Source organism: Octodon degus, unplaced genomic scaffold (genome assembly GCF_000260255.1).
Source record: "Octodon degus isolate 3935 unplaced genomic scaffold, OctDeg1.0 scaffold00005, whole genome shotgun sequence".
In the NCBI taxonomy this organism is placed as follows: domain Eukaryota; kingdom Metazoa; phylum Chordata; class Mammalia; order Rodentia; family Octodontidae; genus Octodon; species Octodon degus.
This window is the reverse complement of record NW_004524581.1, coordinates 8,667,448-8,680,756: the sequence shown is the minus strand read 5'-3', so window position 1 is coordinate 8,680,756 and position 13,309 is coordinate 8,667,448. Positions and strand designations below refer to the sequence as shown.

The following is a 13,309-nucleotide window of genomic DNA, read 5'->3' as shown; positions in this document are numbered from 1 at the left end:
CTTCCCTGGCAAGCGTAAGAGCCTGAGTTCAATCCCCCGTTCCGCAAAAAAAAAAAAAAAAAGAAAGAAAAGAAATTACAGTCACTTTAAAATCATAGTAAAGAAGCCGGGGAGATGGCTCAGTGGAATAAGCGCTTCCCTGGCAAGCACAAGGGTCTGAGTTCAATCTCCGGTTCCGCCAAAAAAAATAAAATCAGAGTAAAGGCTACTTACAAAAGAGGGTCAATCTTTAGGGGGAGGATCTTGTTGGACTCATCTGTAGGTATGTCCATCTCTGGCCCCTTTTCCTCAATGCAGTTTGCAGAATTACTGTCAGGACTGCAGCGGACCCACTGGTACCTGGCTTTCCGCATAGGATAACCTGCCGGGACAAGAAAGGCACCCAGGCAGTGAGTGTCACCTACCAGGCTTCTAGTCCTCTGGTCCTTTGAAGTTCTCATATAAATAGATCCTAAATTTGCTAGCAGGTAAGATGCAGACAGGTTTTATGACATTAATACAGCAGCAGCACTGCTGCCCCAGGCTTTATTGTGCCTACACCTCTTGTCCATCTCATGGGACGCCTATGAAACAGCAGAAAGCCTAAGGGGTTAGAAGAGGCTTTGAGTTGGGCTGCTTGAGGCAGAGTCCTGGCTGGCTCTTCTCCTAGCGCTTAGGAAACCTTGACATCCCTGAGGCCCCGCTATAAACTGAAGGTCCAGGAGTATCACAAATGTGTCATAAAAATTAATGAGAAAATGCATGTGAAGCGTGTCTGACGCTGTGCCTAGTGCTCAAGCTCATGGTAAACACTTAATGATATTAACTGTTATTCTATTGAACTATCAGCTCCATTTTAAAGAAAACTGAGGTCACAAACATGCTAAGTGGAGGACCCAGGATCCCAGTCTGCCTCTTTTTGCAGAGATGAGGTGGGCATGGTGGTGCACACCTGTGATCCCAGCACTCAGGAGGATGAGGCAGGATTGCTGCAAGTTCAAGGCCAGCCTGAGCTACATAGTGAGACCTTGGCTAAAAAATAAGGATTTTTTCTTTTTTTTGCTCTGAATGCCTTCAGGGCAGGTTTGGCTGGCTTGAGTTGTGGGGATTGAACCACAGCAACCTGAGCCTGACTGCTTTGTTGAAGCAGCCACTTAAAGAACTGCAGGAAGGAAGGAAGAAAAGGCTCACGGATGCACTGAGAGGCACTCGAGGCATTGCCGAGGCCTCACTCTTGTACTTGGGGGCTACTTGGAGTTCATTGGGATACAAAGAAGAACAACACTCATTCTCAGGGCAGGGGAGATGGCTCAGTGGAATATGTGTTTCCCTGGCAAGTGTGAGGGCCTGAGTTCAATCCCTGGTTCAAGAGTCACATCTTTTGCCAGTTCTTTTCATTGCCACAGAAAGGCCCCCAAGTCTAGCATTCTGGGATTACACAGGCAAGTCTTTGTTATTTCACTAAATACATTCATGCAAAGCACCATGGTCAGAGTTCCTCATAGCCAGTGTCTCTGATGAGGTGGAGAAGGAAGAAGGTGACAGCCTACCTCTGATAGCAGACACTTTGTGGAGAGACCAGAATTTAAATTTAAATAAGTCAAGTTCCCATTGTACCACTTAGTATCTCTCTGATTCTTAATTTATTGTCTTTCAAATGTAAATAAGACTTTAGCAAAGACTACCGTTTAAATAAATATGTGTGAAGCAGCCAGCTCAAGCTTTGGCACAGAGAAAGTTTAATACATGTAAACTATTTCTTTCTTTTTTTTTTTTTTTTTCTCATTCTTTCCTGAAGCAGCATTTGTTCGGCATCTACTGCTTAGGAGGCTCTAGAAAATGGTATTAAAAAATTCAACCTATTTTTCCAGCAGAGGGCGATATCTTCACACCAGCCCTGTCCAATAGAACAAAGCCAACTAACTACACAAGACGTTTGAAATGTTTTAGCAGCTGAGTATTAAAAGGTAGAAATAAGCCCTCACTGATGGTTCTTATTTCTGTAGCCGCAGCACTCAGGAGGCTGAGACAGGAGAATCACTCACAGTTAGAGGCTAGCCACCGTGAGTTCAAGACCAACCTGAACTATATGCAGCCAGACCCTGTCTCAAAAAAATAAAAAAATAAAAAGGAAAAGCCAAACAGATAAAATTATTATTATTATTATTATTTTTTGTACCAGGACTTGAACTCAGGAGCTATATCCTAGGCCCAAAATTAATTCTAATATATTTCACTTAACTCAATCTACTAAAAATCTTGTCATTCAACTTTTGAGGATTTTTGCCTATTTGGGGGAGTGGGGTGGGGCTGGGAATTGAACCCAGGGCCTTGCATGTGCTAGGCAAGCATTCTACCCTTGAGCTCTAACCATAGCTCAATTGGTGGAAATTTTTATGCTTTTTTTCAAGCAAAGTCTCTTAAATAGTGTACACTTTGCTTTGTGAGCATGCGTCCCTTTGGACTCCCTGTAATTCAAGGCCTCTGCTACTCTGCAGGACAGAGCAGGCCTAGGGAGAGCAGAGCCTCTGAGTATCAGGGTGAGAAAATGTAGCCTTGGATAGGAAGTGAAGCAGCAAAATTAAACTAATGCCCTTGCTTGTTTGCTTTTCCGTAGTGCTAGGCCAGCACTCTACTGAGGAGCTATACCACCAGCCCAGAGGAATGCCTCCCAGGGAGCATCCCAGTGAAAGAGCATGTCTTTCCACCTGCACAACAGCTATAACTTTGGCAGATTAAAAAAAAAGTCTGAAATTCAAAATAAACTCAAGAGTTCAGGACCTCAGCTTTTAAAATTTATTGAGGCATTTCTTTTTGAGGAACAATGAAAATATTCTAAATGCTGCCATGGTGATGGCCACAAAGCTCTGTGAATATACTAAAAGCTAATTCATTGTTTACTTTAGAGGGCAAATTAACGCTTTGTGAACTGTACTATAACTAGGACGTTCTAAAAATTTATATAGAAGTCAAAGGTAGAAATCCTTCCCTTCCAAAAGCTTGTTGGATTTAGGGCCAATGATGTTAAAGATACTTTAAAATAAACAAGATAGTTACACAAACAAAATTCCAGGCATAGTTATTCATGGTGTTGGCAGGATGTGAAAATTCAAGGTTCTGTCCCCCTGAAGTTGCAAGAGTTCTTGACTTTATCTTGCTTGCGGTGTCTTACGATTACCATAGTTTTAAACATGAAAGTGAGACAGACCATAATCTTCCCACAAGGGCCCGCTTGCAGAGAGCCTGCGGGCTCATTACGTGGTAGTCTCTGAGACTGAGGGTTACTCAGAACCCCTTTCCTTACCACCTCTGCTCGCCCAGCCACGGCCCTCGCTAGCTGTGCTTTAGCAACACCCTTTCTCTGAGGAACTCTTACCGAGCAAACGACTTTACTCAAAGTCCCTCTGTATCTTTTCTTTCCTCTCTCTTTTTTTTAAATGTATTTGGTACAAGGTCTCACTACGCAGCTTGGGCTCATAGTGACTCTCCTGTTTTCAGCCCCCCCAGTGCTGGAATTACAGGCTTGCGCCACCACGCCCAGTCTCACTGGCCACCCAGCATGTGGTGCTGGGAATCAAACCCAGTCCCTGCGCTTGCCAAGCAGGTGCCTAGTCCCCTGAGCTGTCTCACCAGCCCACCCTCCGTATCTTTTCATATTTTCCCTAGCAAAGTTGCTATTTTCCCCCAATCATAATCACAATGTAGCAAATTGCTATTCTTTGTGGAAACTTACTACAGAAGTGCTAGGGAAACTGAAGCAGAAATTGCCATGAGGGAAAATTTTTTTGATTTATTCAAAATGGTAGAAGTTAAGCAGTTGTTATCTGAGTTGGAGTTACTTCCCACTGGGCCTATCCAGTCACAAAATGCATCCGCTTCCCTGCACTCTGGTGTGGTGTGGCAAGCTATAAAAAGCTCCACATTTGCTTTCAATTTCTCCCTAAACTCTGTACTGAGTAGTAAACACAATAGGGTTGTAGTCAAAGGAAGTTTTTTTTGTTTGTTTTAGTGAAAATAACAAATACAGGCCAGGTGTTGTGGCATACATCTCACTATGCAACTGAGGCAGGAGGATCGCTGGATGTTTGAGCCACTCTGGGCTACAAAGTGAACTGAAGGACCTCCTCGACTACATAGGGAGACACTGTCCCAAAAAGACAAAAAAACAAAAACAAAAACAAAAAATCATGCTTGCTTCGGCAGCTCATATACCAAAATTGGAACGATATAAACAAAATTAGCATGCCCCCTGCGCAAAAAACCAAGAAAACGAGCCACCAAAAGTGTTAGACTACATGTTGCTGTACAAATCTAATTCTGACCTTACAAAAAGATGACTACTTCTTCCATTTGTTAGTTATAATGGGCCTTGGACAAAACACATATTTGCAAGAAACTGACAGAAGGAACAAATGAGATAGCCAGCGTGGTGGCTGAGGCAGGAAGATCACTCAGGGAAGTTGAGGCTCTCGTGGCTACGAGTGAGTTCAAGGCCAACTTGAAGTAGAGTGAGACCCTGTCTCAAGAAACAGAAAGAAAAACAGGATAGCACAAGTTGAGATGATCCGGTTTTCTCTGTCAGTTGGTACTAATCCTCCCTCATAGGGAATGGGACAATCATTACCACAGCAAGTGGATGTGAAGTCACTTTACAAACAACCACACACATGAGTGGAAGCAATTCCATTACTGTGGTCTAGGAAATAGTGGTACAGCCCCCGGGCCATGCCTGCTCGTGGATTTTCTGCTTTATCTCTTTCCAGGCATCTTTGGGAATGAAAGGCAATGCGGTGTAGGAATGGCGGGCCTCATCTGTAATCTCCTGAAGCCCACATTAGGGTGTTCAGCCCTCTGTGTCCCTCATCATCTGCCACACATCCCCAGACTCCCATTTCTTGGGTCTCTGTAGACACAACTTTACATTACGTCTTTACTTGGGCTTATAAAACCAAGTACGTTATAGGCTGAATTATGTCCACTGCAAAATTCAAACACTGAAGTCCTAACCCACAGGACCTCTTCATGGGGTATTTGGAGGGAGTCACTGAAGACGGAGATGAGGGTAGAAGACATCAGGTACAAGTGAAGGAGAAAGCCCTCAGCTAAAGCCAACCTTCCAGCCCTTCATTTGTGATGCGGCCTCCAGAGAAAATAATTATTTAAGCCACCCAGTGGGCGGCACTTTGTTTTCGCTGCCCAAGGAAACTAGCGCACAACCTAGGACAGTTTGCGTAGCCCAGTAAAGGCAGGCCTAGCTAACACGATCAGTCAAACCAGTGAGGGAAGCCAACATTTTCTCTCCTTAAAAATATTTTTTTAAAGGTAAGGGAAGAATAGCACAGCATCACGGGGGAGGAAGCAATGGTGTTGCCACACTGCCTCAGCTCCTCTTGCCACTGTCGCTGATGTGTGGCCGCTGTCTCTTTCCCTTCATATTCAAAGGGAGCACAGGAGTAGGAACCCAGTGGGGACCGTTGGGGCTGCCTGAGTTTGCCGCTTAGCTGCTGTCTACCTTCCGGTTCCCTTTTCCGACAAAGAGCTCAGCCTCCCAGGTGATGACATAAATGCCAGGATTTTTTACAGTTTCGTGATGGTTTCTCACTTCCTTTATTTTCATTCTAGTCATAAGTATTGAGTCAGTGCAAAAGAGAAGGTTTCGGGGAAATGTTGAAACCCTAAGGGCCAGCACCAACTTGTCACTCCGTGACCCTCCCTGCCACGAACACGGAGCTGGCTGCCCTCAACGCTGTCAGAGCACATGATTGTTGGGGAGCCCTTGCAGCCAGCTGGAGACTGTCTCCCAGAGGCCCAGGAGAAGCCTGCTCTCTCCGTGTGGTCTTTCCTCGTACTCAGCTCATAAACAGGTGAACGGAAATGCTTCAGCAACCTGCTGGGGTTTTCTGCAGTGTCAGCACAACTGAAAGAAAATGATTTTTTTCCATTTTCAATAATGTAAAGAATTTCTCTGAGCTTGTCTGTGAGATTTCATTGCCACCGGAAGTAAGAATGTGACGGCAAGATGTCACTTCAAAGAAACAAATCCAGGGCATGTGTGTCATGGTGACTCAACATTTCCTTCACCATTTGTGGAAACTGAATGTTTTTCTCCTGTAACTTCCACCATCTATTTATCAGGCTAAGGTCTTCTGTCTGATTAAGACAGGATTCCTTATTTACCAAAGGAGAAAAAAATACTTTTCTTACAAAACGATATTTTCTTTTGCTGGTGAATAAAAGTTTTAAAATTGTTGCAGTGTGACTAAACAGTCATGAATGATAGAGAAACTTAAAGACACTTCCAGGCCAGGCATGGTGGCACATGCCTGGAATCCCAGCACTTAGGAGGCTGAAGCAGGAGGGCCTCCATGAGTTCAAGCCCAGTCTGAACTAGATAGAAAAACCTTGAAGCCAAAACTAACCGAACAAAAAAAAAACAACATTGACAACTGTGTTGCTATGGGCGATAGCACAAATAATAATATTCTTCGAGCTTTCTTTGAAATCTGAGAAGGTCTGTATTAACCATGGGTAACCGTAATTGAATCTTCAGTAGGATCCAATTTTTAAAAAGAAAATACACTCGGTCAAATTTTTAAAAACTTAAAAAATAGCATCTCCCAGTGTTACGGTTACAGCACTCTCATAACACAAACTTGGGATTTATGAGTGCGGATGTGTTACGCACAGGTAATGCCATCATTATGTACTGCGAACTTGGAGTAGTAAAAAATAAAAGCTGGAAAACATAAAAAAATTAAAAAAAATTGGGAATTGATGTAGATGCTCAGAAGTAGGACAATTCCCCAAAGTACTCTAAGGTGCCGCGGTCTTCATGCAATGACACGTGAATCATTTCCTCACTCCTCTCTTGCGCATTGAGAATTTATAAACCACATATTTTTGTCCAAAAATAAAGCAGCACTTCTCAATCACTGTAAAAGTTTATAAGGCGACACCTGCTTCAGAATCTAATTTTTCTTGGCACCAAAATGAGTTGCACTCACTAGGGAATCCAACCACCCCACTCCTCCTTCCTCACCTCCTTTCCTATATTCTTGCTTTAAAATGAAGACAGTTATCTCTGTGGATTCTGGACTCACAAGGGGAATGAGAGTCCTGGGTCTTACCTTGCACTGAAGATCCCAAAACCAGGACAAGGGTGAGGGCCAGGACCAGCCTGCCACATTCGGACACCGCCTGCATGGTGGCCAGCTCTCTCCAGCACGCCAGCCTCACGATTAGGAAATGCTGCAGGGTGCTTTCTGTCCCTTTTAGAAAGAGTTCCAAAACCTCAGCCCTGCCCAGAACACACGTCACAATTTCCTGAACAAATAGAAAGAGATCCACATCAAAACCCAGAGAATAAGAAAAGGAAAGCAGCAAAAATAACTATTCGTACCCATTACGAAACTGTACTGGACTCTCCCCAGACTGTTTTCTTAAAAATGTTGTTTGCCATTTATCTGTTAGAATTTCCCTTCCCCCAGCGAAACAGTAGAATCACCATTCGGGACAGTGTGTTTCTCCTTTCTTCAGGTAGCAATCCAGACCCGGGACCACTAACCGGAAGGGTCCACTGCACTACTGATGAGATAAAGGGGCTCATTTCTCACGGAGCCAAGCTAGAGAAGTGCAACTTGATGCCCGAGCTCCCATCTAGCAGAATGAATTGTCATATCTGGTTCTTCTTAGATCCAATTTTTTCATTGGATTGCTGGCTCTCCCTCTACCTCAAAAATAGGGTGAACATGTGTTGGTTACCAAAAACAAAACAAAACAAAACCTGATAAAACTGAAAAATTATTTACATTCCTGTGCTCCTTCATAGGGGCTCTATCTTATGATGTGATGCCAGGCATACTTTTTTTATCTTTTTTCTTCTGGTAAATTTTTAGTTTATTTTGGGTCTTTCAGCCTTGAACAAGCCAGCAATCAGGAACAAGGAGAGGTTTTCCTCTCAGAGAGCTACTGGATATGAAACACACACAAATCCCCCCACCCCAGCCCTGTGCATAGTAGGGCAGTGTTTCTACCCCCTCTGGTGTTTGGACTTTTGGAGGATCAGGAGCCACATTACAGTCACTCGCTGTCGCCTTGGGGATGTAACATTTCCTTCCCCCATTTGAAGAGGCATCCAGGCTCCATTCCAGTGCTCACTCGGGCAGCCCCAGACACCGGCAGCCCCAGACACGTTAGAGTGCACATTCCACTTTCCATTTTCTGCTCCCTCGCGCAGCCTCACACACCAGGGAGGGGTTTCCCTTCCTTGTTGTGGACTTCCTGCTGACTCCTTGGCGTTTCCTGCTAAGGGTGGCCTCAGAATCTCACCCTGAGAAGCTCTGCTACAAGAATGAAAAGGGTGCACATGTGGCTCTCGTCAGAGCCAGCCAGACAGGGTCCCGCACCCCAGGGCCTCCTGAGAGCACAGCGCCAACTTCAGACACGAACCCTGCGAGCTTCCCACCGTGGAGTACGCTACTGGCTCCACCTTGAAATGTCAGAGCTTGTCGCTGGTCTCTTCACATCCTAACCATCAATTTAAAAGCCTGGCAACAAAGCGATAGCTTCAATAGGCTTCCTACAAAGCCTGACAGCTGATTAGAACTTGTGCTTGCAAATGATCATTTGAGGGACTTTTTTCATCTGGACTCTTCATTTTTTCTTTTCCTAGGTCATAATAATTTTTTGTCTTTTAAGTCCTGGAGACTGAATACAGGGCCCTTGCACTGAGCTACATCTCCAGCCCATGTTTTATAAAGAGACTGGTTCTTGCCAGTTGTCCAGGTTGAGCTTGAACTTTTAAAAAAAATGTATTTGGTACGATGTCTACTACACAGCTCAGACTTATAGTGATCCTCCCATTTTCAGCCTTCCCAACACTGGGATTACAGGCCTGTGCCACCACACCCGGACTCGGTGGTAGGCTCAGCATGCCTGGGGGCACAGCTGGCATAGCCTGCGGTGCCTGGGATGGAACCCCTGTCCCTGCACTTGCCTAAGCAGGCACTTAGTCTGCTGGGCTATCTCACCAGCCCTGAGCCTGAACTTTAGATCCTCCTGCCTCAGCCTCTCAGGTTGCAGATCAAAGTGATTTTAAAAAGCATTTTCAGGGGGCCGGGGAGATGGCTCAGTGGAATAAGCACTTCCCTGGCAAGTGCAAGGGTCTGAGTTCAATCCCCGGTTCTGCAAAAAAAAAAAAAAAAAAAAAAGCATTTTCAGGAGCATCATGATGTTGTGGGGTTGGGAGTACAACAGGTGAAAGAAGGCTCCTATCTCATTCTGTGGGTGCTCCAGGCATTTCTAGAAGCAGAGGCAGCAGTGATTGTCCAGCAGGATGTAGGACAATGCCTTGCCATGCCTGGTAGCTGCGGCGGGCACCCGCACCAGGACGTCAGTCTCCAAGGAGTGACCTTTCCACCAGTGCAGCGCATCCACTTTGAGGCCATTTTTGAACTCAAATTTTTCTTTCCCAATTCCAGGCACCTTTTCACTTTGGCCAGTGAGCTGCAGCCTGGGAAGTATTGGCCCAGTGTTGTGCATTCCCCCTTCTGGCTGCTCCTGGACAAGGGCCTGCTTTTTGGGCTCTATAACCAGAAAATCCATGGGCTTCAGCGGGGCCCTGAGGTCCCCATTTCTAAACCAGTTGGAACCTTTGCCTCAGCCACCTGTACTATCTGTTGAAAACCCTTCTCAGGGGAGGACTTAGGGCTGATGTGGCATCTCTATTTCTCAACAAGCGCCCCGTGCCCTGATTGAATGTGTCCCTCGAAGTCCACATGTTGGAACCTTAAATCTCCAAAGTCACCCATGGATGGAGTTTGGAGGTGGGGTCTTGAGAGGTGACCGGGGATAGATGAGGTCACCAAGAAATTACATCCACAGTGGCACTGGAGAAGGAGGGAGAGAGAACAAGTGGGCGGCTTTGTGTCTGGCCATGCAACGCCTTTTACTGTATTCTGGTATGGCGAGAGGCTCTCCTAGGTACAGAGCAGGTGCCAGGGCCTAGCTCCTGGCTCCCCAGTCTCTAGAACGGCAAGAAATGCATTTCTTTTCCTTATAAATTACCTGGTGTCAGGTATACAGTGATAGCAACAGAAAACAGTCTAAGACCCTGGAACGAGGCAGATCAATTCTTTGTTGTCTTAACAAAGTAACCCCACAAAGCAAACCTCATTTTTCACTAATGACTGCTTTCGGGGTAGTCTTAGGAGGGGAATCTGTTCTGAGCACTTGAATCTTCCTAGGATTACAATTTGCTCAGATGCCCTGAGGTTTTCAGAAGGAATGCCTACGGAGGTATGACAACACAGCTCAGGGATGGCTCCAGGGCTCATTTCTTTTTTGGGGGGGGCTCATTTCTTTTTATCTGTTTGTTTTAGTTTTTTGAGAGTCTTGCTCTGTAGCCCAGGCTGGCCTCAGGCTAGCAGAGGTCTTCCTGCTTGAGTCTCCCAAGCAGTGGGATCATAGGTGGACACCACCACCAAAGGCAACTCATTCTTTTTTAAATCCCCAACTTAAATATTCCACTACTAGGCAGCCTCTGCGACTAAAATTTTCTTAGCTCTTTCTAGAGAGGTTCTTGGCTCTGAACTAACTACTGCAGCAAAAAACTCAGCAGCAAATAGATCCTGTACCAAATATGTTTCAGGTGCCTTAAAAGAATGATGACTGTGAGTTTTATTTTTGTTTGTTTTTTTCTAGAATGGAAGTGGTGGCATTTGCCTATAATCCCACCACTTAGGAGGCAGGAGGATATTGCCATGAGTTCAAGGCCAGCCCAAACTACATGGTGAGATTCTGTATCAAAAAAGAAAGAGAGAAGAAAGAAAGAAAGAAAAGAAAGAAAGTAAGAAAGAAAGAATAAAGAAAAGAAAAGAAACCATTTAGGTCATATACTCTTGCGGGAAATAGGCAAGTCCAGAAGGCTTCTAACGCTGGCTCTGGTCCCATAGCTGGGGAGTGTCCAGGACAGGAAACTTGCAGTTTTCTACTCCCCTGTAGTGGGTGAGGAGACTGTGGCCCAGACAGAAAAATATCTCAACGCCACTGGTCCACAGGGAGCAGTGCCGTTGTGCCCATGGACAGGATCCACAGAACAGAGGCCCCAGCCAGCCCACCAGCCGCATTCCCACCGACTCTGCTGTGGTCACTGAAACCATACATCCAATTTTCTAGAAGCAGGATTCTTTCCCTAAAACCCCTGAAGATTCTGTTCCAGACACCTCCCCAGGTATCCAAAAGTTGGGCAAGTTGACGCTTTAATCTTAGGTTGCACAAGGAGAGGAACAGCCCCCTTACCAAAGTGCTCTAATTTGAGAATATAAACAAGGGCAAAGATTATATGTGAATTTTCTGTATTTTCCACTCAATTTTGCTGCTAAAAGTGCCCTAGAAACATTAAATCCAAGATGAGTGTGGGGTGTACACCTCTCATTCTGACTACTTAGGAGGCTGAGGCAGGAGGATCACAAGTTCAAATCCAGCTTGAGAGACACTTGTCTCTCAAAAACTAAATAAATAAAAGAGATAAGGCTTTGGCTCAGTGCAAAGGCCCTAGGTTCAGTCCCCGGTACCACCACAGCTGTTAAGCTACCATCTTGATTCTAGGAGATGAAGTCCCAATTGCAAACTTTGTAGGCCTTGAAGAGCCCATGATAGCACCACCCACTGGGTGTCTTGGGTTGGCGAGGGAACGTGCTGCTTCTCTCTTAGAAGATTCTCACAGGGGTCAGCTGTGTGGGGAGTGAACTGTGCAGGGAAAAGTTCAGACCTAAAGGAACAGGAATGACAAAGGGGTTGGGTGGAATGAGGCCTCTGGAAAGAAATCAAGGAACGATGTCTTTACTTGGCTACTTCAACCTCACCTCTTCTTCTAGGACTCACTGTCCATGCTACTCCACAATTAATTTTTGCATCTTTAGTTTAACTATCTTTTTAAATTAAAAATTAGTAAATGATTGCTATGGACAGGTTGGCAGTTGGGGAGTTCCAAGGAGGAACGTAGGAGATCAGTTCCTTGTCCCCTCCCATCCAGCACTGAGTGACCTCCAATTCCGCCTTTGGTGCTTCAGACCCTGTCCCACCACTGCCGCCCCCAGACGTGCTGTGGAATCCAGTCAGCAGTCCCACCACCTCAGGTCCCTGTGGAGTGAGCTGTCCTCCATGTCCCCAAAGTCAGCTCCAATATTTCCTGGGCTCTGCAGCTCAATTGCAGTCCCAGTTCCTTCTCCCCAAAACACACATCCCCAAATTACACTCTCGTACCTGCCATTTATTTAAGGCTATCAGTCACAAAGGAAGTGGAAAGCCCTTGCCGCTGGATTTGTAACCGCAGGGCCTCAACCAGATCTTCAACGGTCTTCTCCTGTTGCGCTCCAGAGGCTAACCACAGTGACCAATTACATTACTACATTTGCGTTACTGCTTGTTTTTTAGGCTGTCTTTTGGTCATGGCCAGAAATATGAACTTTAAAAAATGCTGTTTGTTTGGTTGTTTGTTGAGAAAGGATCTCCCTACATAGTTCAGGCTGTCCTTGAGCTCACTATGTCACTATGTAGCTCAGGCTGGCCTCTAACTCATAGTGATCCTCTTGCCTCAGCCTCCCAACTCCTGAGATTACAGGTGTTCACCACCACACCTGCCTGGTTTTTGCTGAAATACTATTTAGAAACTTGGTATGGAGATGGTAAAATGTCTTTTTGTGGTGAATTTTAACTTCTAATCTCAAGAATGCAAAGATAAACTGGGCCTGGTGGCACATGCCCAGAGTGATTCCAGCACTCTGGAGGGAAGTCAGTTCAAGGTCAGCCTGAGACTGTCTCAAAAACAAAACAAAACAAAGCTATAACCATACTCTACCCCCAAACCTGACACCGATACTCATATCAGTTGCCTTTTTCACTCTAATGAAATGCTATGTATTTTATGATTTTTATGTGATGATATCATATCCTAAAGCAGATTAAGCTTCCAGATTATTTTAGCATGATTCAGGATATCCCCCAAGGCACTGAATGAATGGACAATTGAATGGACTCGATAATGAATTTTGTTCACGTGACAGTCTTGGTTTGACACTAAGATTATATCAAAGATGTATCTTTGATTGTAATAGAATAAAACATGCTGCTGATTACCATCAAGTTAGCAGTGATGTTCTTTAGATGGGTGGGTGATAGATGTTTCTTCTTTTATTGACTATTCCAAATTTTGTAGAACAATAGCCCAGTCCAGTGGCACAAACCTATAATGCCAGCATTTTGAGCGGCTGAGGAAATCAAAAGTTCAAGTTCTGCCTGGGCAAGTTAGTGAGACCCTGATAAATTATAT

General features: G+C 45.0%; 2 protein-coding genes across 3 annotated transcripts in view; both read right to left on the bottom strand.

The window, feature by feature from the left end:
- Nucleotides 1–13,309, bottom strand: part of Srgn (serglycin) — a 32,006-nt gene that overhangs the window by 3,412 nt on the left and 15,285 nt on the right. Inside the window, exons 1-3 of one of the 2 annotated variants that reach the window (XM_023723366.1) lie at nucleotides 7,544–7,626; nucleotides 7,107–7,302; nucleotides 214–361 (exon numbers count right to left, since the gene is read on the bottom strand). In XM_023723366.1, coding sequence (XP_023579134.1) covers nucleotides 214–361; nucleotides 7,107–7,302; nucleotides 7,544–7,585 — 386 coding nt within the window. In that variant the 5' untranslated portion in view covers nucleotides 7,586–7,626. Of the gene's footprint in view, nucleotides 1–213; nucleotides 362–7,106; nucleotides 7,303–7,543; nucleotides 7,627–13,309 lie in introns of those variants that run through there. The other variant, XM_004624359.2, reaches the window with a different exon arrangement.
- The window catches only part of Kif1bp (KIF1 binding protein), a gene marked incomplete at its 5' end in the record, with an annotated part of 88,454 nt that continues 84,424 nt past the window's right edge, over nucleotides 9,280–13,309 (bottom strand). The window contains one exon of the mRNA XM_023723124.1: nucleotides 9,280–9,598. Coding sequence (XP_023578892.1) covers nucleotides 9,280–9,598 — 319 coding nt within the window. The remainder of the gene's footprint in view (nucleotides 9,599–13,309) is intronic.